The following is a 25,655-nucleotide window of genomic DNA, read 5'->3' as shown; positions in this document are numbered from 1 at the left end:
TAGGGAAAAGAAAAAAATCCCATGTGAACCAAAACTCGAAGTTGGAAACACAGATCTGTCTAGCAACATGAATTACACACATGGCCCAGGAGAATTCAGTGCTAGCACAGAGAAATAACTTTGCTGTGATATTTTTCTTTTGCAAGTATATGTTGATCAATCAGTACCCATATATTTATCATTTGTGAATCCTAGCTATACCTAATTATGATGACCTTTTCCTTTTTGTATCTGTGGCTATTCTTCTTCACCAGTGATCTGAAGATAAAGGTTGGGGGCAAGCACATCAATGCTCACAAGTTTGTGCTGGCGGCCCGCAGTGACAGCTGGAGTCTGGCTACTTTGTCGTCCACCGAGGAGCTGGACCTATCAGGTGAGCCTCTGACCTGTGGGCACTTACGACTGCCAGCGTAAGAACTTTTGGCAGGAGGTTATGTGTGAAATATTAGTGGTTTAATGAAAGTAGAAAACTTTTCTTATCAGTTGATGGTGACCATAAACTAGTTAAATAAATAGTGAATAAGTGGGTTGAACACAAACACTTCTCTTTAATACTTGACTAATAAATCATACCTATTTGGATAGCTACGATATTCTTATAATTTATAAAATAGAAATATCTGTCCAGAAACTCTTTCATATAATATTATAAATATGGGAGCATGTGTAGAAAAAAGTTTTTCTTCTACTAGAAAAAGTCTTGGTGTTCAGTTGCTTAAAATTTAATCATAGTTGCCAAAGTGCTCTTCCTGGTCTGTAGGAACTTGAACTTAGAAGTAGGAGTTACTCCAGAGAATAGGAGTCGTCTTTCTTTAGCATTAAAGGATGACCCTCAGGCTTCAGAATTTGAGCAGGTGCATTGAGCTGTTTAATGTATGACTTAATTGTTTATGCCACATTATGTTGGATAGAATTTGGGTAAATGTGGTGGTAAGTAGACTTAAAAAAAATCATTTTCAAAAGTTTACTTCAGAATTGCATCTTCATTTAGTACTTACCTACCTGCTTTTTTAGAAAAGCAAATTTTAAATTTAATTCTTTTATTAATAGTCATGAGAATTGTAACACATGGTAAGGAGATTCCCAGGCAGTAGGGTAAAGAGTTACTTGCGGAAGTGATCGGCTGTGTGAAAATGCTGCTGAATTATGTCTTTCTTCAAAAGGTTTGCCAGTTCAGAAGGTACTGTTTTCCATGCGCAGTGCTGGGAAAACTGAGATGATTATAACAAAGTCCTCACCATATAGAAATGGGGTAATAACGGATCATTTCAGGCGAGGGCTATGCATACAGTATTACAATTGCTTTATGTCTGAGGTACAGAAGACCAGTGTGGGCTGTCACTCGAGCGGTGTTGCAAAGGTTAAGTGGGCATTTATCTCAAGGGTTTAGGGGAGCAGATGGCTGATGCTTCTTCACTGTGAGTGAACTCTGTCTCTTTAGGATCGTTTCTAGGGTTTGTTTTCTTTTTTTCTTTTTTTAGGGTTTATTTATTTGAGAGAGAGAGAATGAGAGAGAGAGCACATGAGGAGGGGAGGGTCAGAGGGAGAAGCAGACTCCCTGCCGAGCAGGGAGCCCGATGCGGGACTCGATCCCGGGACTCCAGGATCATGACCTGAGCCGAAGGCAGTCGCTTAACCAACTGAGCCACCCAGGCGCCCCAGCTGTCTGCTTTCTAAAACTGTCAGAACCATCTGTAATATGACTGGCCATGTGTAAGAGTACCAATTTCATGAGCCTCAAACTACTGGGATCATCAATTTTTGATAATGTTTTAACAGATCTCCAAAGATGACAACTTATTCTGAACTTTTTTCTTATTAGAATATTTCCTGTATCTTATAATCTCTTCTAATCTTTGTAAACTATTTGGTCACGTAATTAAATTGAGATCCTATCATGCCTCTTGTGAATGGACTTTAAGAGTTATCCACAGTTCTGTTATATATGGGGTCAAAGATATACGGCCTCAAAGAAAAGCTCTGCTCAGAGGTTTCCGTCGTACAGCAGTGAAGACTGTTTCCCAAGTAGGTGTGTTGTCACAGGCGTAGATGCACACGCACACGTGTATCCATGCTCAGATATTTGTGTGTCTGCAACTCTGAATTATGGGTCACAAGTTAAACCCTAGAAACGGGCGCCTGGGTGGCTCAGTTGGTTAAGCGACTGCCTTCAGCTCAGGTCATGATCCTGGAGTCCCTGGATCGAGTCCCGCATCGGTCTCCCTGCTCAGCGGGGAGTCTGCTTCTCCCTCTGACCCTCCTCCCTCTCATGCTCTCTGTCTCTCATTCTCTCTGTCTCAAATAAATAAAAAAATAAAAAAATAAATAAAAAAAAAAAGAAAGCAGACAGCTGAGCTGTACCATAGTCTTCCTTTGAACCTCATCATTGACTTTGTCAGATGGATTCTGCCATAGGTAATTCAGACAGCATAGATATTTATCATAGTTTCGTGTGTAATTGTGAAATATTGAATGCAATCAAAATGAGTAAGAATGGAGAACAAACAAAATGAGGTAAGAACACAGAGACTTGCATTAAGGTATAAAAAGCCTAATTCAAACATTAAAATTTTGCTTTTACTTTTTTAGTACATCATTAACATTTAAGAGCAGCTTTAACTCACTGACCACAAGACTGCATCGCTGTGAATCAGGAGATTAGAAAATGTTTAGTTTAGGAAAGTGTCATGTTTATGCCTTTAAATGTCTTTGGTCTCCTTCCTGTTATAAATACTAAGTATGGTTTGGTCTTGAAAGTTAGCTTTCAAGAGTGATCCACAGCAGAGCAGGCGTTTTGTGGCGTCTGTAGATCAGGCACCTCCTAAGGTAGCTGACAGTAGAGCCTATGGAGTTGTTACTTTATACAGTTTATCCATGAAATTGTCATGGGCGCGAGTTCATGGAGGTGCCCTACTCCCTGCTCCACTGTGTGCTTTGTCCAGCAGTCCTGCAGCATTTCCGTGTGTGTGTGTGTGTGTGTGTGTGATGCGATACGCAGCTCGGGGTGCCTCCGAAGCCGTGTGTGTGTGTGTGTGTGCGCGTGTGCGTGTGCGTGTGATGCGATATGCACTAACCCCGCATGGCGGCCAGCAGTTTGAGGGAGATTGGAAATAAGCTCTTGTAAACAAGTGTGTAAGTAGCTCAGAAGCGATGTTTTAAGTGGTTGAACTTTTCCACACTAATAGAGTTGATAAAGTCATTTTATGAATTTATTGGTGTTTTGTTTCTTCAGAATTATTCCATCCACCTCACAGATGGCAGACACTTTTCAAGGCACTAGGGGACATAGCAGTGAATAAAATTAAATTCCTGTTTGCATGGAATTTACATTCTTAGATTGATTTTCTGAGTTCCACGTTTTCGTTTGAAGTTCTTGTGTAACTGGTGTTTCTTAAAACTCAAAATAAGCACAACTTTAATTGTGTTAATCATTGTAAAAATTTTAGCCTGTGTTGGTGAAGCTAGAGTTGGTGAAGCTAGAGAATGCCAAGTATTTAAAACGTGTTTGGATAGATAGCGTCTTTTTAACCCATGCATTGTTCCAGAGAGTACAGTGTGTTGTGTCTGGTCCGATGCACAGATCTAGTTGTGAGAAAGTATCAGACAAACCCAAATTGAGGAACATTCCACAACATAACTGGCCAGTGTCACTCAAGTCTGTTAGGGTCATGGAAGACAGGTAAGAATCTGTTACAGATTGGAGGTCAAGGGGACAATGAAATGCAGTGTGGATTCTCGACCATAAAAAGGATGTTAATGGGAAAATTGGCAAAATTTGCAAAGGTCTGTAATTAGGTAACAGTATTGTATCAGTCCTAATTACCTGGTTTTGATTATTGTCCTATGGTTGTGTTAAGATGTTAACATAAGGGGAAGATGGGTAAGGGGTATCTGGGAACTCTAGAACTTTTCTGTAGTCTGAAATTATTTCAGAACACAAAGATGAAAGATACAAATTTGCTTATTTCTTTATTATTTGAACTATAAAGATATGTTTGTTAAGATACCGAGTGATCAGCTGGGAAGAGAAAGAATTGACTACTAGCTCAACGCAGTATCTCCAGACCTGTAGGAGAGCTTCTTTGTGAAGTCAAACTGTTTGCTTCAGGCAGAAGGACTTGTTATCTCCTCTCTGGAGCCCTGTAGCAGGAGTGGCTCGCCCTCTGAGAGGCTCCCCGCATTAGAGCGGGTGCTTTGAAGATAGAGTTTCTTGTGTGCTTTCTCCAGCAGAGGTCTCATGCTTCCCTGGCGTAACTGTGTGTGGTGGTGAGTCTTTTGGCTCTCCTGAAATGTGTCCTGGGTCCTGTCAAGCCCCCCCAAAGCCCGGAGAGCTTCCTCCTCCCTCCTGTTGAGTCTGGTTGAAGCGCCCCTTGGAGGCCGCCCTGTGCCTGGAGCACGCAGAGGGTTCCAGGCTCTGCGCGGAGGAGCGCACTGCCTGGTCGTCCATATGGGGTTTTGTTAAGAGAAACACAGCAGTACTTGACATCTGTTGGATATCATGTGAACTGCTAGCTCTGGGTGGTTCCGTTTCAGTGTTAGATCATGCTGTGTTCCTCTGGAGGATATCCATGGTAGTTTTAAAGTATGTCCATCAATTATTGCATACTCTTCCCTTCCAAGGTGGGGCCCTAATTCCCCGTCCCTCAGTATAGGCTGACTGAGCTCTGTGTGACAGGTGGTGGTAGAAGTGACGGGGGCACCTGGGTGGCTCAGTTGGCGAAGTGTCTGCCTTCCGCTCAGGTCATGATCCCGGGGTTTTGAGATCGAGTCCCACATCGGGGTCCCTGCTCAGCGGGGAGCCTGCTTCTCCCTCTGCCTGCCGCTCCCCCTGTTTGTGTGCGCGCATGTTTGCGCTCTCTCTCTGACAAATAAATAAATAAAATCTTAAAAAAAAAAAAAGTGACAGGAGGTTCCTCCAGAGACAGGTTTGTGGACGCATCGTGACTTCCTCCTTGGTTTCTCTTTGGGAGCAGCTAGCTACTATGTCCTGAGGACATCACACAGCCTTGTGGGCTCCTGCTGATGGCTCAGACCCCTTGCCAGAGATTCTCTGGGAGCCTTAGGAAATCTGTTTTATCTGTGGTGATATCCCTTACTCAGTCCTGGTGTTGCTCTTGTTTTTTCCTAATTATTGGCTATGTTAACTTTGTGTTTTTGTTTAAAATAGTCCTTTAATACTAGTCATAACAGCGGGTTTAGTGTAGTCATGACTGTTCGGTGGTCGAGCCCTACGTGCTCCACCTGTATACACTGACTTGTCTTTAGAATGGCATTTTGAGGGGAGTACCATTGTTGGCTCCCATTTCATAATGAGGAAACTGTGAGGCACAGTCAAATTGAAGAACTCACCCTGGTCACACGGTAGGAAGTATGCGAGCCGGGATTTGAACCCAGCCCGTTTGGCTACAGAATCCATACCATTAACCATAGTGTTGTGCGGCCTTTCACTTTTGGTTTCTTTCGTTTCTAACTTCATTGAGATGCAAAGGAAGTGAAGTAAATTGCCCATATTAAAAGTGTACAGTTTGATCACTTTTGACGTAATTGTAAAACCATCACATGGAATGACAGACGCTTTCACCTCCCTAAAATTTCCTCTCATGTCTTTTTAATCCATCCCTTTTCCATCCGCATCCCCAGGCAACCACTGATTGGCTTTCATTCATTGTAGAGTAGCTTGCATTTTCTAAACTTGTGTAAAAACAGACCCATGGAGTATGTAATATCTTTTGCCCAGCTTCACTCCACTCAACATACAGATTGTGAGATTCATCCAAAATCTCTGTATGCTGTGGTTTCAGCTGCTCATTCTTTGTTACTGCTGAGTAGTATCTAATGTGTGCATGGACCACAATGTGTTGTTTCAGGGACCTGCTGGTGGACGTTTGGTTGGTACAAATGAAGTTTGTATGCCCGATTGTACGTGTTTGTTTTTCTCTTGGGTAAATACTTAGGAGTGACTAAGTTTAGTGTTGGGAATCTCCTGAAAATGGATGAAATGGATATAGCATGCCCACCCCATGAGCAGTGTGCGGAAGAGCTCCCATGCTCTAGATCCTTACTGACCTCGTAGGCAGGTGGTTCTTTCTTTCTTTTTTTTTTTTTTTTTTAAAGATTTTATTTATTTATTTGAGAGAGAGAGAGAGCATGAGAGGGGGAGGGTCAGAGGGAGAAGCAGACTCCCTGCCGAGCAGAGAGCCCGATGCGGGACTCGATCCAGGGACTCCAGGATCATGACCTGAGCCGAAGGCAATTGCTTAACCAACTGAGCCACCCAGGCGCCCGCAGGTGGTTCTTTCTTACAGCGTTCACCATACGAAGGGATGTGGAGTGCAGTGTGGCTCTGAGGACCAGTAATGTTGAGCATTGTCTCATGTTATCGATCATTTGTGTGTCTTCTTTTGGGAAGTGTGGGTTCGCATCTTTTGCCCTTTTAAAAATTGGGTTGTCTTCTCAGTTTTGAATTGTAAGCATTCTGTATATAATCTGGATACAAGTTATTTGTCTGAAAGCATGCATTCCTACCTTGTTCCTGATCTTGGAGGGAAGCAGTGAGATCTTTCATCCTCCATATTACGTTGATTGTAGGGTTTTTGTAGATGTGCTTTATCAATTTGAGGATTCCTAGTGTTTTGAGATGTTAGTCTAGGACGTGGTTTTGAATTTTGTCAAACGCTTTTTTTTTTTTTTTTTTAAGATTTTTATTTATTTGAGAGAGAGCACGAGAGGGGGGAGGGTCAGAGGGAGAAGCAGACTCCCCGCTGAGCGGGGAGCCCGATGCGGGATTCGATCCCGGGACTCCCAGGATCATGACCTGAGCCGAAGGCAGTCGCTTAACCAACTGAGCCACCCAGGAGCCCCGAAAACACTTTTTTTTTTTAAATCTATTGAAATGACTCTTTAGTTTTTTTACCTTAATGCTTTATAGCAAATTACATTGATTTTTCCAATGTTAAACTAGCTTTGCATTCCTGGTCTAAACGCCATGTGGTCATTATGTATTGTCATCTAAGTTGTGGACTTTACAGTTTTCTCTTATTATCCAATTATTTATTTATTTTTTAAAGATTTTATTTATTTATCAGAGGGAGAGAGCACAAGCAGGGGGAGCTGCAGGCAGAGCAGGCAGAGGGAGAAGCAGGCTCCCCGCTGAGCAAGGAGCCCGATGTGGGGCTCGATCCCAGGACCCCGTGATCATGACCTGAGCCGAAGGCAGATGCTTAACGACTGAGCCACCCAGGCGCCCCGAAAAAAAATTTTTTTAAAGATTTTATTTATCCATGAGAGCGAGAGAGAGGCAGAGGGACTCGATCCCAGGACCCTGGGATCATGACCTGAGCTGGAGGCACACGCTTAAGTGACTGAGCCACCCAGGTGTCCCAGATTATTTATTTTTGATCTTCTGTTTTAATACAAGGATTTAAAGTTCCACGTTTCCCTCTAAGCACTGCTCTAGCTGCATCTTGCAGATTCTGGTATGTTGTCATTTAGGTCAGGGTATGTTCTAATTTTCTTTGTGATTTCTTGGACCCATGAATTATTTGGAAGTATGTTGCTTAGTTTCCAGATGTTTGGAGTTTTCCTAGATACTTTATCATGACTAATTTATTTTCTTTTTCTTTTTTTCTTTTTTTGAACAAGCAAGAGCAAGTGCATGCACATGATAGAGGGTGGGTGGGACAGAGGGACAGGGAGAGAGAGAATCTTAAGCAGGCTCCACACCCAGCGCAGAGCCTGACGGGGTGCTCGATCTCACAACCCTGAGATGGTGACCTGAGCCAAAATCAAGAGTCGGACGCCTAACCAACTGAGACACCCAGGCACCTGGGACTAATTTCTAATTTAATTCTGTTATTGTCAAATAACATACTTTATATGATTTTGATCCTTTTAAATTTACTGACACTTGTTCTACAGCTCAGCATATGATCTGTCTTGGTGCACATCAGTGCACTTGAGAAGAAAGTGTGTTCTGCAGTTGTTGGACATAGTGCTTTTTACGTGTCCGTTAGATCAGTGTATTTGATCATATTGTTCAGACCTTCTGTATATTTTCTTTTTCTTTTGTGTCCAGTTCTGTCAGTGCCTTGAAGGTGGGTGTTAACATCTGCTATAATTTCAGGATTGTCAATGTCTCCCTTCAGTTCTGTTCATTTTTGCTTCATATATTTTGGGCCTTGTCATTATACACATACACCTTTATTATGACTTCCTGATGAAGTGTGGCTTTTATCATTTTGAAATGATAAAATTTATTTCTGCTAGTGCTCTATGTCTTGAAGTCTATTTCTTTTTTTTTTTTTTTAAGATTTTATTTATTTATTTGAGACAGAGAGAATGAGAGAGACAGAGAGCACATGAGAGAGGGGAGGGTCAGAGGGAGAAGCGGGCTCCCCGCCGAGCAGGGAGCCCGATGCGGGACTCGATCCCGGGACTCCAGGATCATGACCTGAGCCGAAGGCAGTCGCTTAACCGACTGAGCCACCCAGGCACCCTTGAAGTCTATTTCTGATAGGAGATAGTCACTCTGGTCTCCTTACACTTACTGTGTGCAGGGTTTTTTGTATTTGTTTACTTTCACCTTGTCTGTATCTTTCTATTTAAACGTGTCCCTTGTGGGCAGCACATGATGAGGTCTTGCTGTTTTATTGCTTCTTTTTAAGAGGAGTGCTTAGACCACCAATATTTAATGTGATTATTTTTATGATGAAGGCTACCGTGTTTTTTTTCTGTTTGACCCAGCTTTTTTCTCTTTTTTCTGGGCTTCTCATTTTATTGCCTTCTTTTGGATAATTTGGATATTTAGTATTCTATTTAGATTTTTTTTTTAAGATTTATTTATTTTTAGTGACAGAGAGAACGTGCACAGGTGGGAGGGGCAGAGGAAGAAGGAGAGAGTCTTAAGTGGATTCCATACTGGGCGCAGAGTTCCACACGGGGCTCTATCTCATGACGCTGAGATCACAGCCCAAGCCAAAACCAAGAGTTGGCAGCTTAACTGACTGTGCTTTCCCACCCCCCAGGTTTTTTTTTTTTTAAGATTTATTTATTTTTAGAGAGAGCCAAGTATTCCATTTAGATTTACTCACTTCTTGACTACCTCTCTTTATATTATTGTTTAGTGATTGATCTAGGGCAAAGTTCCTCAACTTCAGCATTGTTGATATTTTGGACTCTTTAATTCTTTGTTTTGGGAGCTGTACTGTGCATTGCAGGATATTTACCCACTAGACGCCAATAGCACTCCCCCAGTTTTGACAACCAGAAATATTACTGGACGTTGTGAGAGGTCCCTTGGGGGGCAAAGTCGGCCCTGGTTGAGAACTACTGTAGGGATTACAATATATATACCTCTCACTTTTTATAGAATATTTATAGTCTGTTTGTCGTCTGTGGTCTGTTTGTACTTTGCAACCATATAGGTCCCCTTCACACTTCGACCATGGACCTTAACAGTTTAGCCGTCACGTACATGCCTGGAAAATCCCACTCTTCACAATCGTTCATGCTGCAGCAAACTTAACAGGATTAAAAAGTCATTTATATTTACTCAGATATTTCTATTTCTTCAGTTCTTCCTTCATTTGTCAAGATCCATGTTTCCCTCTGGTATCATTTCTCTTCATCCTGAAGAACTTCCTTTTAACACTGCTTACAGACCAAGTCTGTTAGTGACAGATTCTTTTCCCTCATCTGAGGATGTCTTTATTTTGCCTTTGTATCTAAAGGATATTTTCCCTGGGTATAGACACTTGAGTTGACAGCTCTCTCTCCTTTTTTTTTTTTAAAGAATTTATTTATTTATTTGACAGAGAGAGACACAGCGAGAGCAGGAACACAAGCAGGGGGAGTGGGAGAGGGAGAAGCAGGCTTCCCGCGGAGCAGGGAGCCCGATGTGGGGCTCGATCCCAGGACCCTGGGATCATGACCTGAGCCAAAGGCAGACGCTTAATGGCTGAGCCATCCAGGCGCCCGACAGCTCTCTTTTTTTTAAGGAACTTTAAAAATGTTGTTCCACTTTGTTCTGGCCTCTGTGGTTTCTCTTGAGAAATCTGCAGTCATGGGGATCTTTTGTCTGTATGTAATGGTTGTTTTTCTGTAGTTGCTTTAAAGACTTTTTATCTTTTTAAAAAATTTTTAATCATAGTAAAAAGTATCTAACATAAAATTTACTATCTTAAACATTTTTAATTGTTTACTAGCATTAAGCGTATTCACACTGCTGTCAGCTTATCTCCAGAACTTTTTAATTTTGCAAAACTGAAACTTCGTACCCATTAAACAACTCCCCATTTCTCCCCATATCTAATTCCTGACAACTACCATTCTACTTCTGTTTCTGAATTTGACACCTTTAATTACCTCATATAAGTGGAATCATACAGAATTTGCCTTTTTGGGTTTGGCTTATTTCACTTCACACAATGTCCTAGGGTTCATCCATGTTGTAGCAAGTGTCAGAATTTCCTTCCCTTTTTTTTTTTTTTTTTTTTTTTTTTTAAAGATTTTCTTATATATTTGAGGGTGGGGAGGGGCAGAGGGAGCGGTCAGGACTGGAGCCAAAATCAGACATTCAACTGACTGCACCACCCAGGTACCTAGAATTTCCTTCCTTATTAAGACTGAATAATAATCCAGTGTTTGTATACCACATTCTATTTATCCATTCATCCCCTGATGGATACTTGGGTTGCTTCTACCTCTTGGCTATTGTGAATAATTCTGCTGTGAACATGGATGTGCAAATATCTCTTCAAGATCCTACTTTCAGTTTTTTGGATACATATCCAGAAGTGGAATTGCTGGGTCATATAATAGTTCCATTTTTCATTTTTTGAGGAATTCTCATACTGTTTTCCATAGGGACTATATACCATGTTACATTTCCACCAGTGGTGTACAAGGGTTCCAGTTTCTTCACATCCTCACCAACACTTGTGATTTTCTGTTTGTTGGTTTGGATAGTAGCCATTCTAGTGGGTGCGAAGTGATCAAGACTATCTTTATGTTTAGTTTGTGGCAATTTGATTATTAGGTGCTTAGGTATACATTTTATTCTTGCTTGGAGTTACTTGATCTTAAATCTAAAACTTCATGTCTGTCACCAAATCTGGAATGTTCTTGACCATCATTTCTTCAAATATTTTTCTTTCTTGATCTCTTTATTCTCTCTTTTTTTTTTTAAAGATTTTATTTATTAGAGAGTGTGCGTGAGCAGGGGGGAGGGGCAGAGGGAGAGGGAGAAGCAGAACCACCCTCCCCCCCTGCTGAGCAGGGAGCATGACTCAATTTCCAGACACTGGGATCATGACCTGAGCCCAAAGGCAGACGCTTAACCGACTGAGCCACCCATATACCCCTATTCTCTCCTTTTGAGACTCCTGTGACACATATCCTAGACCTTTGTTTCTATCCCACAAGTCTTTGAAGCTCCTTTTTCCCTCCCAATCTTATTTTTCTCTCTGTTCTTCAGATAGGATAATTTCTGTTTGCCTGTCTTCAAGTTTGCTGACTTTTTCTGCTGCCATTTTCATTCTGCTGTTGAGCCCATTGAATTTTTAGTTACATATATTGTATTCTTCATTCTGTAATTTCCACTTGTTCCTTTTTTAGTTTATATGCTGAAAATTTCTATTTTTAAAATTTTATGTGTGTTTTCCTTTACCTTCTGGAGCATAGTACACCAGATGCTTTCATGTCTTTGATAAATTCAATATCTGGTCATCTTGGGGTTAGAATATGTTGTCTTTTGCCTTGAGAAATGGCCATATTTTCCTGATTTTTTTTTTTTCTATCAAATGATTTTGGATTGTATCCTGGACATTGTGATTATGTTTTGTAGACTCTGGGTCCTGTATCATCCTCTGGAAAATATTGAATCTCTAAATTCAGACTGAAAGTTGTTTCACCTTCTGTGGGTAGTGGCCCAAACATCACTGCAATTCTTTTTTTTTTTTTTTTTAAGATTTTATTTATTTATTTGACAGAGAATGACACAGCGAGAGAGGGAACACAAGCAGGGGGAGTGGGAGAGGGAGAAGCAGGCTCCCCGCTGAGCAGGGAGCCCGATGCGGGGCTCGATCCCAGGACCCTGGGATCATGACCTGAGCCGAAGGCAGACGCTTAACGACTGAGCCACCCAGGCGCCCCTTTCACTGCAATTCTTGAAGCTAGGCTGGGACTCTTCCATACATGAGTATCTCAGAGGTGAGCCTTTGTTCATATGCAAAATGAGGAGATTTCCCTTGCTCTTCAGCTCCCCCAGGCCCCTTTTCTTGGTGCACCTGGCCAGAAAGATGGAGTTTTTATTAGAGGGTTAGGCATCTGCATGGTCACCCATCCAGGAGGGTTGCTTCTTCAAGTCTTCCTCCCTCTACAATTCAGGTACTTTTGTGTACTTTTAGAATCATCAGGTAGTTGTTTTTAGCTATAATCAGTTAAAATGGGATGGGTTGTTACCCTATCGAGACAGAGCTAGAACGTCTGTCCTTTTATTCCTTTTTGATATAGGGATGATTTAGAAGTATGGTTTGGGGTTTATTTTTATTCCCAGGAAGTTATAGTTAAGGGTGCATCCTTAAAATGACTAAAAAGCATGCTTTTACTGATAAAAGATGCTGTCTGTCACAATTTTTTAATTTTATGAATCAAAAACTTTTGTGTAAAGTAAATGAAGAAAAAATAGTTGGAAACTTGAAGACAATTGAGTTAAACCAGAGTCATAGTAGGATATTCAAAATACTTTTCTCAGTATTTTAGATTAAATACAGGATTTAAGGGCACCTGGGTGGCTCAGTCGTTAAGCGCCTGCCTTCAGCTCAGGTCATGATCCCAGGGTCCTGGGATCGAGCCCCGCATCGGGCTCCCTGCTCCACGGGAAGCCTGCTTCTCCCTCTCCCACTCCCCCTGCTTGTGTTCCCTCTCTCGCTGTGTCTCTCTCTGTCAAATAAATAAAATCTTAAAAAAAAAAAATAAATAGGGGCGCCTGGGTGGCTCAGTTGGTTAAGCGACTGCCTTCGGCTCAGGTCATGGTCCTGGAGTCCCGGGATCGAGTCCCGCATCGGGCTCCCTGCTCGGCGAGGAGCCTGCTTCTCTCTCTGACCCTCCCCCCTCTCATGTACTCTCTCTCATTCTCGCTCTCTCAAATAAATAAATAAAATCTTTAAAAAAAAAAAAATAAAAATAAATAAATATAGGATTTAAGTAACGAAATTAATTTCCTCAGTATGCTTCATTTAATGGCTAATTGCCTACCAATAAGTTTATTCCCATTTTTCCCAAATGTATTATAAAACATTTTTAAAAAATCAAATCAAAACTACAACCAGAAAACCTGGCCATATAGAAAATCTCAAGTTCTCTACAAAGTGTGGCTCTGTGTACCCTGGACTACTGTGAAGTCAGAAGTTGAGGTGTTCTTTTTCTTTTGATCCTGCAGTCACAGAGTTTTACTAGCGTGTGTGCTGGGCCTGCTGTGTGTGCTGGGCCTGCTGAGGGCTGAGGGGTGACTGTCTCTCGCAGCAGGTATACCACACAGGTCATGGAGGCCAAATGGCTTCATTTCTCAGAGTCTATTCCTTTGCGTCTCCTCCTGGTTTATAGGCTCATCGAATTGAACAGCCATTTGTGTGAGTAGATTGGTAGCAGGACACTGCATGATTCGCCTAAGAGCACATGCCCTCCTCCTGGCTCAGTGCTCTTTGCCCACCTTGTACCCATGGCTGCTTAGTCAGAGTCTCAGAATGAATTTATTTTCACTGTAGTTTGGAGATGAAGGGAAGAGTCAAGGCAGGAGTGGAAATGCTTGGAGGTCACTTGAACTTTACGTCATTTGAAGTTTTGAGGGCTCCAGGAAATCCCTGCTGGTTGTGGTTTTTAAGAAAATTATTTAGGGGGGCGCCTGGGTGGCTCAGTCGTTAAGCGTCTGCCCTCGGCTCAGGTCATGATCCCAGGGTCCTGGGATCGAGCCCCGCATCGGGTTCCCTGCTCCGCGGGAAGCCTGCTTCTCCCTCTCCCACTCCCCCTGCTTGTGTTCCTGCTCTCGCTCTCTCTCTGTCAAATAAATAAATCTTTAAAAAAAAAAAAAAAGAAAATTATTTAGGTTTTGACTTATCAATTGTCAAGTTTATTGATTTGGATAATTGGGGGAGGGTTATTAAAGGAAACCAGCTAAATTTTAAAACAGAATCAGGGTGCCTGGGTGGCTCATTCAGTCAAGCATCTGGCTCTTAATTTCAGCTCAAGTCATGATCCCGGAGTCCTGGGATTAAGCCCCCACGTCAGGCTCCATGCTGGGTGTGAAGCCTGCTTAACTTTCTCTCTTTCCTTCTCCCTCTGTCCCTCCTCCTCCTCTAAAAAAAAAAAATCAGAGAAATAAAAAATAAGCCCAAAGAAAAATTAGTAGATCCTACCAGGGTTAATATTTTAGTGTATATCCTTCCAGTGTCTCAACAGATAGACAGGGGCACCTGGCTGGCTCATTCGGTGGAGCGTGTCGAGCATGTGATTCTTGGCCTTGGAGTAATCAGTTTGAGCCCCATGTTGAGTGTAGAGATTACTTAAAAAAAAAAAAAAAAAAGACTGATAGTCTGTTTATGGCCATACCACCCTGAATGTCCTCAATCTTGTCTGATCTTAGAAGCTAAACAGGGTTGGATCTGGTTACTATTTGGATGGGAAACAGACACAAAGCTTTGTGTTTGTGTGTGTATGTGTGTGTATACATACTCATACACATATATATACACACAGATCTCAAAAAAATGAGATCATTTAATACATGTATTTTTAGCCTTTCTAAATAATTTTAATTGATGCAAAATTTTCCAGTGTGAAAATTTTGAAAAATTTTTTGAAAAAATCTTCAAGATTTTTGTTCCAGTTTTTTGTTATTAAAAATAATACTCTCTTGACTGTCTTAGTATACATATTTCTCTGTATTTGCTCAGTTATTAGGGTAATAATCTACATGTATAATTGGTGTGTAAGAGGTTATGTACTTTTTAGGAATCTTTGAGAGACAAAAAAATATATTCTAGTTTTGTGTTTGTAGTTACTGGTAAGGTTTACCGAACATTTTTAGTTAACTTTGTAAATTACCATTCATAGCTGTTGCCCATTTTCCCATTGGTTATCCATGTTTTCATGTTTATTTGTAAGATCTTTTCATTGGAATATAAACTCTTTGTCCTATATTCAAAATATTTTCCCCCAATTTATTTGATTTACATCTTTTTATTTTATTTTTTTTAAGAGAGAGGGGGGTAGGGAAGGGGATGGGGGCGAGGGAGAGAGAGAATCTTAAGCAGGCGCCACGCCAATGTGGGGCTTGATATCACAACCCTGAGATCGTGACCTGAGCTGAAATCAAGAATCGGACGCTCAACCGACTGAGCTACGCAGGCACCCCTTGACTTACGTCTTTGGTTTACTTCTCTTACTTACCACCCTTTGTAAAACTTGAACATTTTTCTGAAGTTAGATGCTGCCCAGAATGCTTAATTGCCATTTTTGATGGCTGCATGATATTTCTTTGAGTTGAGGGTACCAGAATTTACTCTATTAGCCTAAAATTTTAGGGATCCTCAAGCAGACTTAAGTGTGTCATTGGTGCTTTGTTTTCAGTGTCTCTCTTTCCTTAACCAGATGCTAACCCTGAGGTGACAAGGACGATGCTCCGTTGGATCTACACGGATGAGCTGGAGTTCAGAGAAGATGACGTGTTCCTGACTGAGCTGATGAAGCTGGCGAATCGGTTTCAGCTACAGCTCCTCAGGGAGAGGCAAGTCACAGCACATCTATTCAAGCACCTCACATGGTGGTGGCTGAGCTTTAATTATGCCAAGCTCTGGGAAAACAGCTTCTTCTGCTAATGTAAATAACTTTTGCAAGGTGTTCTTTTAAAGGCAGTAGTGGGGAGAGAATTTTATCTCCCTTGCTTTGTGTTACTTTGTAAGCTAAATTTTGCCAAAGCTTTTAGGTATTCTCTTTTCTTTCACTGATTTTTTTTTTTAAACCTGGGATTACATAATTGTGTGAGCTGCTAAACTGAATATGAACTAATTCAGATTATAGTGTCCAAGCCCTCAGCTTTCCCTCCAGTACCACTTCTTGTGACATTTATTCTACTTTGTGATGTGATATATGTACTTGGTGAAGTCCTTGGTCATATTCTTTTTGTTAGAAACTCATTAATGCCTGAATTAATACACAAGAGTACAGCTCATTAAGTTTCATAGACAGTGTTTCTGAGCTCTTACTTCATTTGTTACTGCTTTTTAGGTTCCCAAGGAGATAGCCTGCTGTGTTTTATTATATTGCATTTTCTCTGTTGCTCTCCCAAGTCAGCCTACCAGAGCAACAGAAGACACAATGTCACACCTATGATGTCATGCAAAATGCCCTCTGGTTTCTGTTGGGGATGTGGCCCTTGGTGGTCAGTTTGGTTGGAGGAATGTCTTTTACATCGTTTAGTGATCTTTTGTATCCCCTTGGGTGCTGCAGGAGTGGCTTTTCTCCTGGGTGAGTGAAGGGATGGTTTCTACCATCAAGAGGTACTCCCCCTGTTGTGTTGCCCTCAGAGAGCCTAGAGCAGCTTGCTCTTTCCACCACAGGGCTGGTGTTTACCGGGCCGCCATGCCCCACGTGAATGAGTTACGCAGGTTCCTCCTAACGCTCTATGATTGAGGTCAGCTTTGAGTGCATTTTAATATCTAAATCCAATAACAACAACAACAATAAAACCCAAACAGGTTTAAGGTAGGCACATACAGTAGTCAGTTAGCAAAGCTAACTTGACCGTGGAGGCCTTGCTGTGAACTCTTTGGTTTGTTTGGGTGTTTGAACCATCTGAGTGAATTGAAAATGATTTTAATTAGATTGAATATGATTTGTATCTTTTCTTTTTCCAGATTTACTGAGCTTTTTTCCATTGACCTTGTCAAACTTGCCTGTAAATTAAATTGCTTTGATAAGAATGCCTTGGGGTTGGAGTAGTTTAGGTAATTGTAATTTGTGTAATGGATTCTTTAATTAAAATGTTTGTTTATTGGCTGGTTAGGCTTCTTAGTCATCAACATTACCAGATGCTCAATTTTGTACCCTTGGGTGTGGGCATCAAGTTGTTATCTCTTGCTGTGGCACTGGAAGACACAGGGTGGGTGGAGGTCAAATGTCGGCTTTTAAAAGGTCGCAGAGTGCCCACTGCTGTGCGCAGGCGGAATCACACATCTGAGATAGTAAGTGAAGGGTTGTCACAAATGTGTGCAGGTCAGTATGAAGTAGGTGTCACTCATGTTTGTAATGTCGGGATCACGGAGGTTTGGGATTGCTATCACCAGTTTGATGAAAAGGAGGTTTTTTTTGCTAAGTGTTATCAGAAAGATACTTTTTTTTTTTTTTAAAGAGAATTAATAGTAAATGCTAAAAATTGATAGTTGCTATAATAGTTGTTTTCCTGATTATAAAATACAAGCTCAGCATATGGCATTTGGAAAATATAGAGTAATATAGAGAAAAAGCCCTAAGTTATCCGTAATTCAGCCACTGTTAACGTTTTGTTGTCTCTCCTGTCAGTACCTTTTCCACACCTCCTATTCATGCACATGGGGGTGATACTGAAACCAGACAGAAGTTCGTGAGATGCTTAATACAGGCTTGATTTTGTACTTTGAAAATTGTTTTTGTACATCTATATTCTTTTAGTGCTCTAAAATTAAAAACATGTATGAACAACAAAATTGCTTCAGAGGAAAGTTAGTCTGTCCTGCTACTGTTGAAAGAGAAGATAAGAACTAAGAATCTGAATTTTTAGGGTTCCTGGGTGGCTCAGTCGGTTAAGCGTCAGCCTTCGGCTCAGGTCATGATCCCGGGGTCCTGGAATCGAGTCCCGCATAGCCTGCCTCTCTCTCTCTCTCTCTCTCTTTCTCTCTCTGTCTCTCTGTGTCTCATGAATAAATAAATAAAATCTTTAAAAAAAAAAAAAAGAATCTGAATTTTTAAATAAGGTGACATGGTCTTGGGGTGCCTGGGTGGCTCAGTCGGTTGGGTGTCTGCCTTCGGCTTGGGTCATGATCCCGGGGTTCTGGGATCGAACCCCGCATCGGGCTCCCTGCTCAGCGGGGAGCCTGCTTCTCCCTCTCCCGGTCCCCCTGCTTGTGTTCCCTCTCTCTCTGTGTCTCTCTCTGTCAAATAAATAAAATCTTAAAAAAAAAAAAAAAGATGACATGGTCTTCTATGTAAATGTAAATTTATGTTACGTAAGCCATGTCGGTTACTAGTTATACGCTTTCCGAGTAGTGAATGGCATTTTGGGGACCCCAGGGTGAGGTGAAAATGAAATTTTCTGCTGGTTGAAACAAAATGTCTGCTTTCGGGAAACACATTTGAGTATCTTGGTACGAATGTCATTTGGCAGCAGAAAGGAGAAGGGGATTTGTCTGTCAAAGTGCTTTGCAAAGACCTCTGCAAATATGAGTCAGTAGTCCCTGCGGTAGGACGTTAGGATGGCAGTACCTGGGTATCTATGGGTGTACTGTGTGTGTACTGTGTGTATACTGGGTGTATACTGTGGTGTGCAGTGGGTTCACTGGGTGTATACTGTGGGTATAATGGGTGAAACTCAGTTGTGTCTCCATTTTCTAGTGGGCTTTTAAATGTCAGCTTTATTGAGTGATAATTCACATACCGTACAGTTCACCTTCGGGAGAACTTTTCAGAGATGTTAATTTATTGAGCAAACATAGAGCCTCCTGTTTGAAGCTAATCTGAAGCCTCACTGGTGGCATAATAGAGCTGTGCTCGTGGGAACTGCACCCATGTCCTGTACAGTTAAATATTAAAGGAGTGAATTTGACCTATCATGTGTTTCATTTTGCAGGTGCCTGTGTATGATTAGTGAGTTTCATCGAATTACTTATAAGTCAGTTGGGGGGGGGGGTTATGCTTATCATGTTTATTTAGAGGTTATTTTGATTCTGACCAGAATGGTCAATGTGGTATAATGCAATTCTTGTACTTTTAAAATGTGGTAGCTCAGCTGTAAATCATTCCTAACTCCTCTGCTTATCTTGTACGTTAGCGTTATTGGACATAGACTGCCAGTATACCAATTACAGCTTTGATTTGTTCATTTATGAATCTGTTTGTCCTAATGATGCTGTTCATCATTAATATTCTCTTGCAGATGTGAGAAGAGTGTTATGTCTCTGGTGAACGTCAGGAATTGTATTCGCTTCTATCAGACTGCGGAGGAGCTGAGTGCCAGCACGCTGATGAACTATTGTGCAGAAATTATTGCCAGTCATTGGGTGAGTGAGAGATTGAGGGGTGTGAGCAGAGCACCCTCACAGCAAGCCGGAGACCTGGGCTCGGGCCTGCTTCTGTGGAAAGTTACCTCTCTGGCTCCTACTTGGTTAGATGCCATGTGAGATTCTTCTGGGCTCTAAAAGTCTCATTCCCATTTGAGAGTAGAGAGGCAGAAGTTAGTTCAGGTTAAGAAACAGGCTTGGAACAGAGGGACACCTGCCTGCTCCCTCTGTCTGCAGAAGCTGCCCGCAGGCCTGGGGTGCTCAGCAGTGCTGTTTCAGGGCATCTCTGGGCTGTTCAGCACCTGGAGAGCATCGTTAAGTTTCGATTTGCTCTTCTTCGCAAGTGTTCGTCATAAAGAACAGTTTTTGCATTGCTTTGTTGTCTTTGCATTTTTTAAAAAATCATGTCTAGTGCTATGTTTTATAAGCTAGTTCCTACAAATTGTTTTGTACTTAACAACGTTGTGAGAAAAGGTGTCTAAAATAATTGGATTGTAAAGAATTGAAACAGGAGTGGCATTCTTTCTGCTAAGATAGAAATATAGAGATTTGCAGTAGTGGAGACCACCTGTGACTGGGGGGGACTCACCTCTGGAAATTCCGATGAACTCCGCAGCTGCCATCTTTGTAGGGGGTGAGGACCCTATTTTCCCCACCCCCCTGGAGGGCTCCTTGCGGTGTCCTGGGTGGGTGACAGTGTCGCTGTCCCACAGTGGGGCTGCGGTGGACAGTTCCGGCTCTGGTTCCTGGCTCGGCCTTTTACTCCCTGTGTGAACCCGAGCAAGAGTTACTGAGCCCCTTCGTACTTTACCTTCTTCATGTGTGAACTAGAGATGGGGAATGCCAAGCCCTTTAAAGTAGGGCCAGACACATTCTCAGGGCTTCTTCATGAACGTCTGTTGTTGTTACCGTTGGTGTGTTGGGTCTGCTCTGCTCTTCACTGTCCTTCGGTCCTCAGGACGACCTGCGGAAGGAAGACTTCAGTAGCATGAGTGCCCAGCTGTTGTACAAAATGATCAAATCCAAGACCGAGTACCCGTTACACAAGGCGATCAAAGTAGAGCGAGAGGATGTGGTCTTCCTCTATCTCATTGAGATGGACTCACAGGTACTGTTGCTGCTTTTTCCCAAAAGCGTACATTGCTTGTTTTTTTCTAAAACACCCCCCACTCCCTCTGAGCCATCACCAGCACGGTCTCTGATGTACACGCGTCTGCGCGTGGTTCGTTCAGGGCAGTCTGAGCTTTTCCTCTTACGCTCCTGAAAACCCTTCCATCCTCTGCCCATTTCCAAAGCCACTTGCACGTGTGTAGGTCGTGTTGGAGCAGTACCTGACTTCCAGGTACCAAAACCTGCTTTAGTTTTCTTTTGCTGTTGTAAGAAATCGCCACAAACCTAGTGGCTAAAAACAACACAAAAGTTTTATCTTACAGTGTTGTCATTGGAAGTCTAGTGCAGGCCTCACCCATCTGTAGTTCAGGTGTTGGCAGGCTGTCTTCCTCTTTGGAGACTGTAGGAGAGAATCCATTTCCTGATTGTTTGGGGTATTGGCAGAATTTACTTCCTTGTGGTTAGAGGACCAGCGTCCCCATTTCCTTGCTGGTTCTCGGCTGGGAGCTCTTCTTGGCCTCTGGACGCCACCACATTCCTCCTCCTTCTGAGCCAGGGACGGTGCATCAAGTGCTCGGGTCACATCTTTCTGACCTGCTCTTCTGCTTCCCTCTTTCCCTCCTAAGGACACATTTGATTAGGTGGGTCCCTCCAGGATAATGCAGAATGCGTTTCCTCAAGGTCCTTAACCTAATGACATCTGCAAAGTCCCTTTTGTCGGGGATGGTGGCACAGTTTCCCGGGACTAGGACATAGACATCTTTAGGGGCTGTTGCTCTGCTGACTTCACTGCCCTATGAAGAAATGCAGTTGCTCTTGGCAGATGGGAGCATAGTGTGCGTTATCCTGGGCGTCCAGCATCCGGCAGACATCGTGCTGTGCGGGGAATTAGATATTAAGCCACAGTCTTTTATGAAGAAGTTAGCCTGTTCCCATCAGGCTCTGACCCTCAGCCCTGGCCTTTGTGCTCCTACAACACTGTCTGCATTTCCCTCTTGGTCCTGTATTGTCTTCCATGGTGTCTGTGTCTGCTCTGTGATCCCATTAATTCTTTGTTCCCTGGGAGGCATGTGCCTTGAGGAGGCCCGAGAGAAGTTTGTGAATTCATTGGGATTTGGAGAGTATGTAGTGTTACAGCACTAAGATTTGGTATTTATATAAAAAGATGATATGTAAGAGTCCACCTGGGAGAGATTAAAATCAGTTGTATTCTCTACTGGCTGGTTACTAATTTACAAATTTATCTGTGCAGCTCCCTGGGAAGCTGAATGAAGTGGATCATAACGGAGACCTGGCTTTAGATCTAGCCCTGTCACGACGACTGGAGAGTATTGCCACCACGCTGGTTAGCCACAAGGCTGACGTGGACATGGTCGACAAGAATGGCTGGAGCTTGTTACACAAAGGAATCCAAAGAGGTAGGGAGAAGCAGTCTACTTTGTATTTCTCTCTGCGAGCAATTTTACTTTAATCTGGGTAATTTTTGAAGATTCTCTGACCTTGTTGCACACTTTGTGAAAAGCTTCTTTAGTCTGCACATGATGTAGGATCTGTGATCGGTGGGAGGAGGAGCCAGTGGCTGTACCATGTTTCTTAGGCTCTTGTGGGGTCAGCAGTGCCCCCAGAGGAAGGACCAAGGAGAGGGCACCTCCAGAAGGACCTTGGACTTGTAAGCCGTTGACATGCGTCACTTTCTCGAGGACTTGTGCCAGGAGGACTTTACTTGTATTGGGGATTATGAAAGAGGGAAAGGATCAAAACCATGCACATTTAAAAAAATTCTTGGATTCAGAATTTTCGCTTGTATAGGTTAGACTTCTGTCATGGCAGAGTGATGAAGTTTCATTTTGTTCTAGGAAGGTTATTTGAGATTGTAGCTACATTTTGAGTATGTTATTCATAGTGGGAAGAATATGGAAGTGATAGAAGTAAGATCAAAACATTTTAATCTTAATTAACTTTTCAAGGGAAAAAAATACTAGCCTTTTTTGTTTTATGTTTCCCATGGCCTTATTAATTCTTAAGTCCCAGATGGATCCTGCTTGCCGCTACTTCACAGTAGTCCTATCTGACAGAGTGAGAAGCTGTCTAGAGGCAGAGTTCCAGCATGCAGTGACAGCTTTCACAACTGCCAAAGTCTTCATTTTGTAGATGACCCAATTGAAGTGCTTGGCCAAGGCCACTTTGTTTACATGCGGACAACAAAGACAGAATGTACTGATTTCCGCACATCTGAATCCTGTGTATTCACCCTTCCAATCATGCGACTGTCATTATTATGCTCTATTTTTATGCTATTATTGTGCAATGATACCATCATTCTTATATTTACTATCGTTATTGTACTGTCATTATTTGTATATATATCCTGTTAAAATTCACGAGTTGCTCTTAGCTGGTGGAATGTTGTTACTTCAAATATGGTCCTGTTGCAGCCATGGCTTTGCTCTTTTTGGGCAAAGGTTTTAGTATAAATATCCCTCAAAGCCATGTGTTAGAGTGCTAAGCTTGCTGGCTGGCGGAGAGGAAAATGTTGCTCATCGTCGGGAAGGAACTCCTTGGAGTATGTCGGTGTCGAGAGCAGATGCATTTCCCAGGCTGCACTCTGCACTGTGCAGAGCCATTGGGTACTTAGCGCACTGGGTGTGCGTGTGTGTAGTGGGGAAGGTTCCCACCACATGGGGAATTATTTTTCCCATACCGTGTGGTGTCTGAGATGTTTGTTTTGGAAACAAATGCACTTGTTACTTAAAAAAAAAAGAAGTCTCAGAGTTCTGTTTCTTTCTTCTTAGGGAGTTAAGTTCTTAAGTGTGATGAAAAAGCATCTTTGACGAGTTATTAAATATTTTTTTTTTTAAGATTTTATTTATTTATTTGAGAGAGAGAGAATGAGAGAGAGCACATGAGAGAGGGGAGGGTCAGAGGGAGAAGCAGACTCGCCGCCGAGCAGGGAGCCCGATGCGGGACTCGGTCCCGGGACTCCAGGATCGTGACCTGAGCAGAAGGCAGTGGCTTAACCAACTGAGCCACCCAGGCGCCTGAGTTATTAAATATTTTGGTGATTGCTTAGTTACGAGAGTTGCCAAGAATTGGCGATGCATTTTTGATGCTTATTTCCAGGCGCTTTAATCTTCCACTCTGAATTGATCCGTTGCCTGCGAGCCTGCGCAGGCCAGCGCAGGTATCATCGTCTTGATGGCTGCCGGCTCTGGAGAGGGGGGCGCGGCGTGGGGGACCGAGTACTGTCAGTGAAGCTAGGGTGCGCCGGGGTTGGAGTCCTGGCGCAGGCACCTACTCGGGGGCCTTGAACCCGTCACTTAGTCACCGCTGGGTCTCCTCTTCCTCTTGCGCAGAGCGGGAGTCCTTACCGCTCCCCCGTGTTCGCAGCACACACAGCACGGTGACTGCCGGGTGGTAGGGCAGCTCCCGGCCGCTGTGCCACCACCAGCCCCAGTTCCCATAGGGGTTCTTGCCCTCTTCCTTCTTTAGCTTGAGCCGTCAGTCTGTGGATCTTCCCAAGTGATTAAATTGAGTCGTGTGCTTAATTTTAACTGTCGACCTTACTTGAAGTTCATTGTAATTTGAGCAAAGATCTTTCTTATGTGAGAGGTGGGCCCGGTTCTGGGCTCCCATTAGAATCTGTACCCGTCAGTTCTGTGAAGAATGACATGGGCAGCTAGTGTCTGTGGACGAGTCCACAGGAGTGGACCAGGTATTACAAATACCTGGTGATCAGCAGTTCTGCTCACTGCTTGCAGTCTGTTCACAGACGGTACCACCACCTGGGGCAGCATGAGGCCGGCTGTGTTCATGGTGAACGTCACTGGGTTCCCTGAACACAACCCTGCTCCAGAAGCTGCACTCAGGGAAAAGTTACATGTGGAGTTTAGGTTTGATGTTGTTGTTCTTAGGGATACGTTGATGTGGACAAGTCATGACCGAGATGCCTCGTTTACCTGGTAGTGCCGCCGAATGAGGTTGATGGAATAACCGACTTTTAAGCAACAAATGGTTTTTATTGTAATTGGTTTTGATGGAAATCTGAGATGTGTTAGAAGTTTTCTTACTGACAGAAACTTTATAAATGGTGCTTTTGCTGTTTTCCATTCTCTCCCTTTGTTCTGCTCTTTGATGTCCATTGTCTTTTCCCTCTAGATTGTGTACCCATAGGCTTTCTTTTAATGTTAACACGTCCCCAGTTTTCAATTTCCAGTAATTCCTAAATAACTTTTTGTGTGGGGTGCATGTATTTTTGTGCATATATATGTATAAGTAAAGAAAAAATCTTTGGCTCTTGTTAATCCAAGTAAATCTAATCTAAAAGCTATAATTCTTTTAAGAGGGCTTAAGATAGAAAGTCTTTTTTTATTATCCCTCTTCCATCCCAGTCCAGCCATTGGTCGGTTGTCCTACACACTTGTTTCTGTGGACAGTCTTGCCTGGTTCATCTTCTCTAGGTATGGTGTATTTTAAGTTTTTCATCAAGCCGTCTTCTTTTAGCTTTACTCTCTCTTAGTTTGGAATATGTGCTGAGCTTAAAGGTGTGAAACTATACCCCACCTCTCCCCCAGCATTGTGTACATCAGTCTTTTCATTTTAAGGCCCTTTATCCCAACAATCCTGAATTTTCTTTTCACTTCCAGAGTGTAAGTGGCTTTCTCTGGGATGTTGTATTCTGTTGCTAATGTTTGTGCTTATTCTCTCTTAGGCCGAATATCTGTTGTTCCTACCCCACTGTGTATATGTATATGAATAGCAATGCCCTGACCCAGCCTAGCCCCCACTGTGCATATTACCTGTTTCTTTCAGAGTTCTACCAATATCTTCTTATAAAGAAATCTGATTTTTGGTCCTTTGCATGTGATGTTCGTAAAGATTGCACTTTCGCCCAGGCCCCAGGAAAAAACCGGGGCCTAAAGAAGGGGCTGGTTAGAGAAATCTGAAGTTGCCTAAAGTCATAATTGATTGGAATCAGAGCCAGTCTGTTGAAGTAGGATCTCATAGCCTTGACCAATCTGTTTTCTTCCCAAACATCTCCCTGGTACCTGTTTTATATAAGACAGTGGCAGGTACAAAGAAAAATCAGAAATGGATCGGTCAGCATCTAAGTGGGCTGTGGCAGCCTGAGCACCTCCATGCCAGAGCTGACATTCTCTGGCAAGATGGCCCCTTGGAAGAAAGTACAGAGCCCCGTGTTAGGCTCCGCACTCAGCGGGGAGTCTACTTGAGGATTCTCTC

General features: G+C 42.7%; 1 protein-coding gene across 1 annotated transcript in view; it reads left to right on the top strand.

The window, feature by feature from the left end:
* ANKFY1 (ankyrin repeat and FYVE domain containing 1) overlaps nt 1-25,655 on the top strand; it is an 87,145-nt gene that overhangs the window by 29,436 nt on the left and 32,054 nt on the right. The window contains exons 3-7 of the mRNA XM_021694844.2: nt 255-373; nt 15,646-15,781; nt 19,184-19,307; nt 20,266-20,415; nt 21,670-21,835. Coding sequence (XP_021550519.1) covers nt 255-373; nt 15,646-15,781; nt 19,184-19,307; nt 20,266-20,415; nt 21,670-21,835 — 695 coding nt within the window. The remainder of the gene's footprint in view (nt 1-254; nt 374-15,645; nt 15,782-19,183; nt 19,308-20,265; nt 20,416-21,669; nt 21,836-25,655) is intronic.

This window comes from Neomonachus schauinslandi, chromosome 15 (genome assembly GCF_002201575.2).
Source record: "Neomonachus schauinslandi chromosome 15, ASM220157v2, whole genome shotgun sequence".
NCBI lineage: Eukaryota > Metazoa > Chordata > Mammalia > Carnivora > Phocidae > Neomonachus > Neomonachus schauinslandi.
Note: the sequence above shows the minus strand (reverse complement) of the source record. Positions and strands in the feature narration are given on the sequence as shown.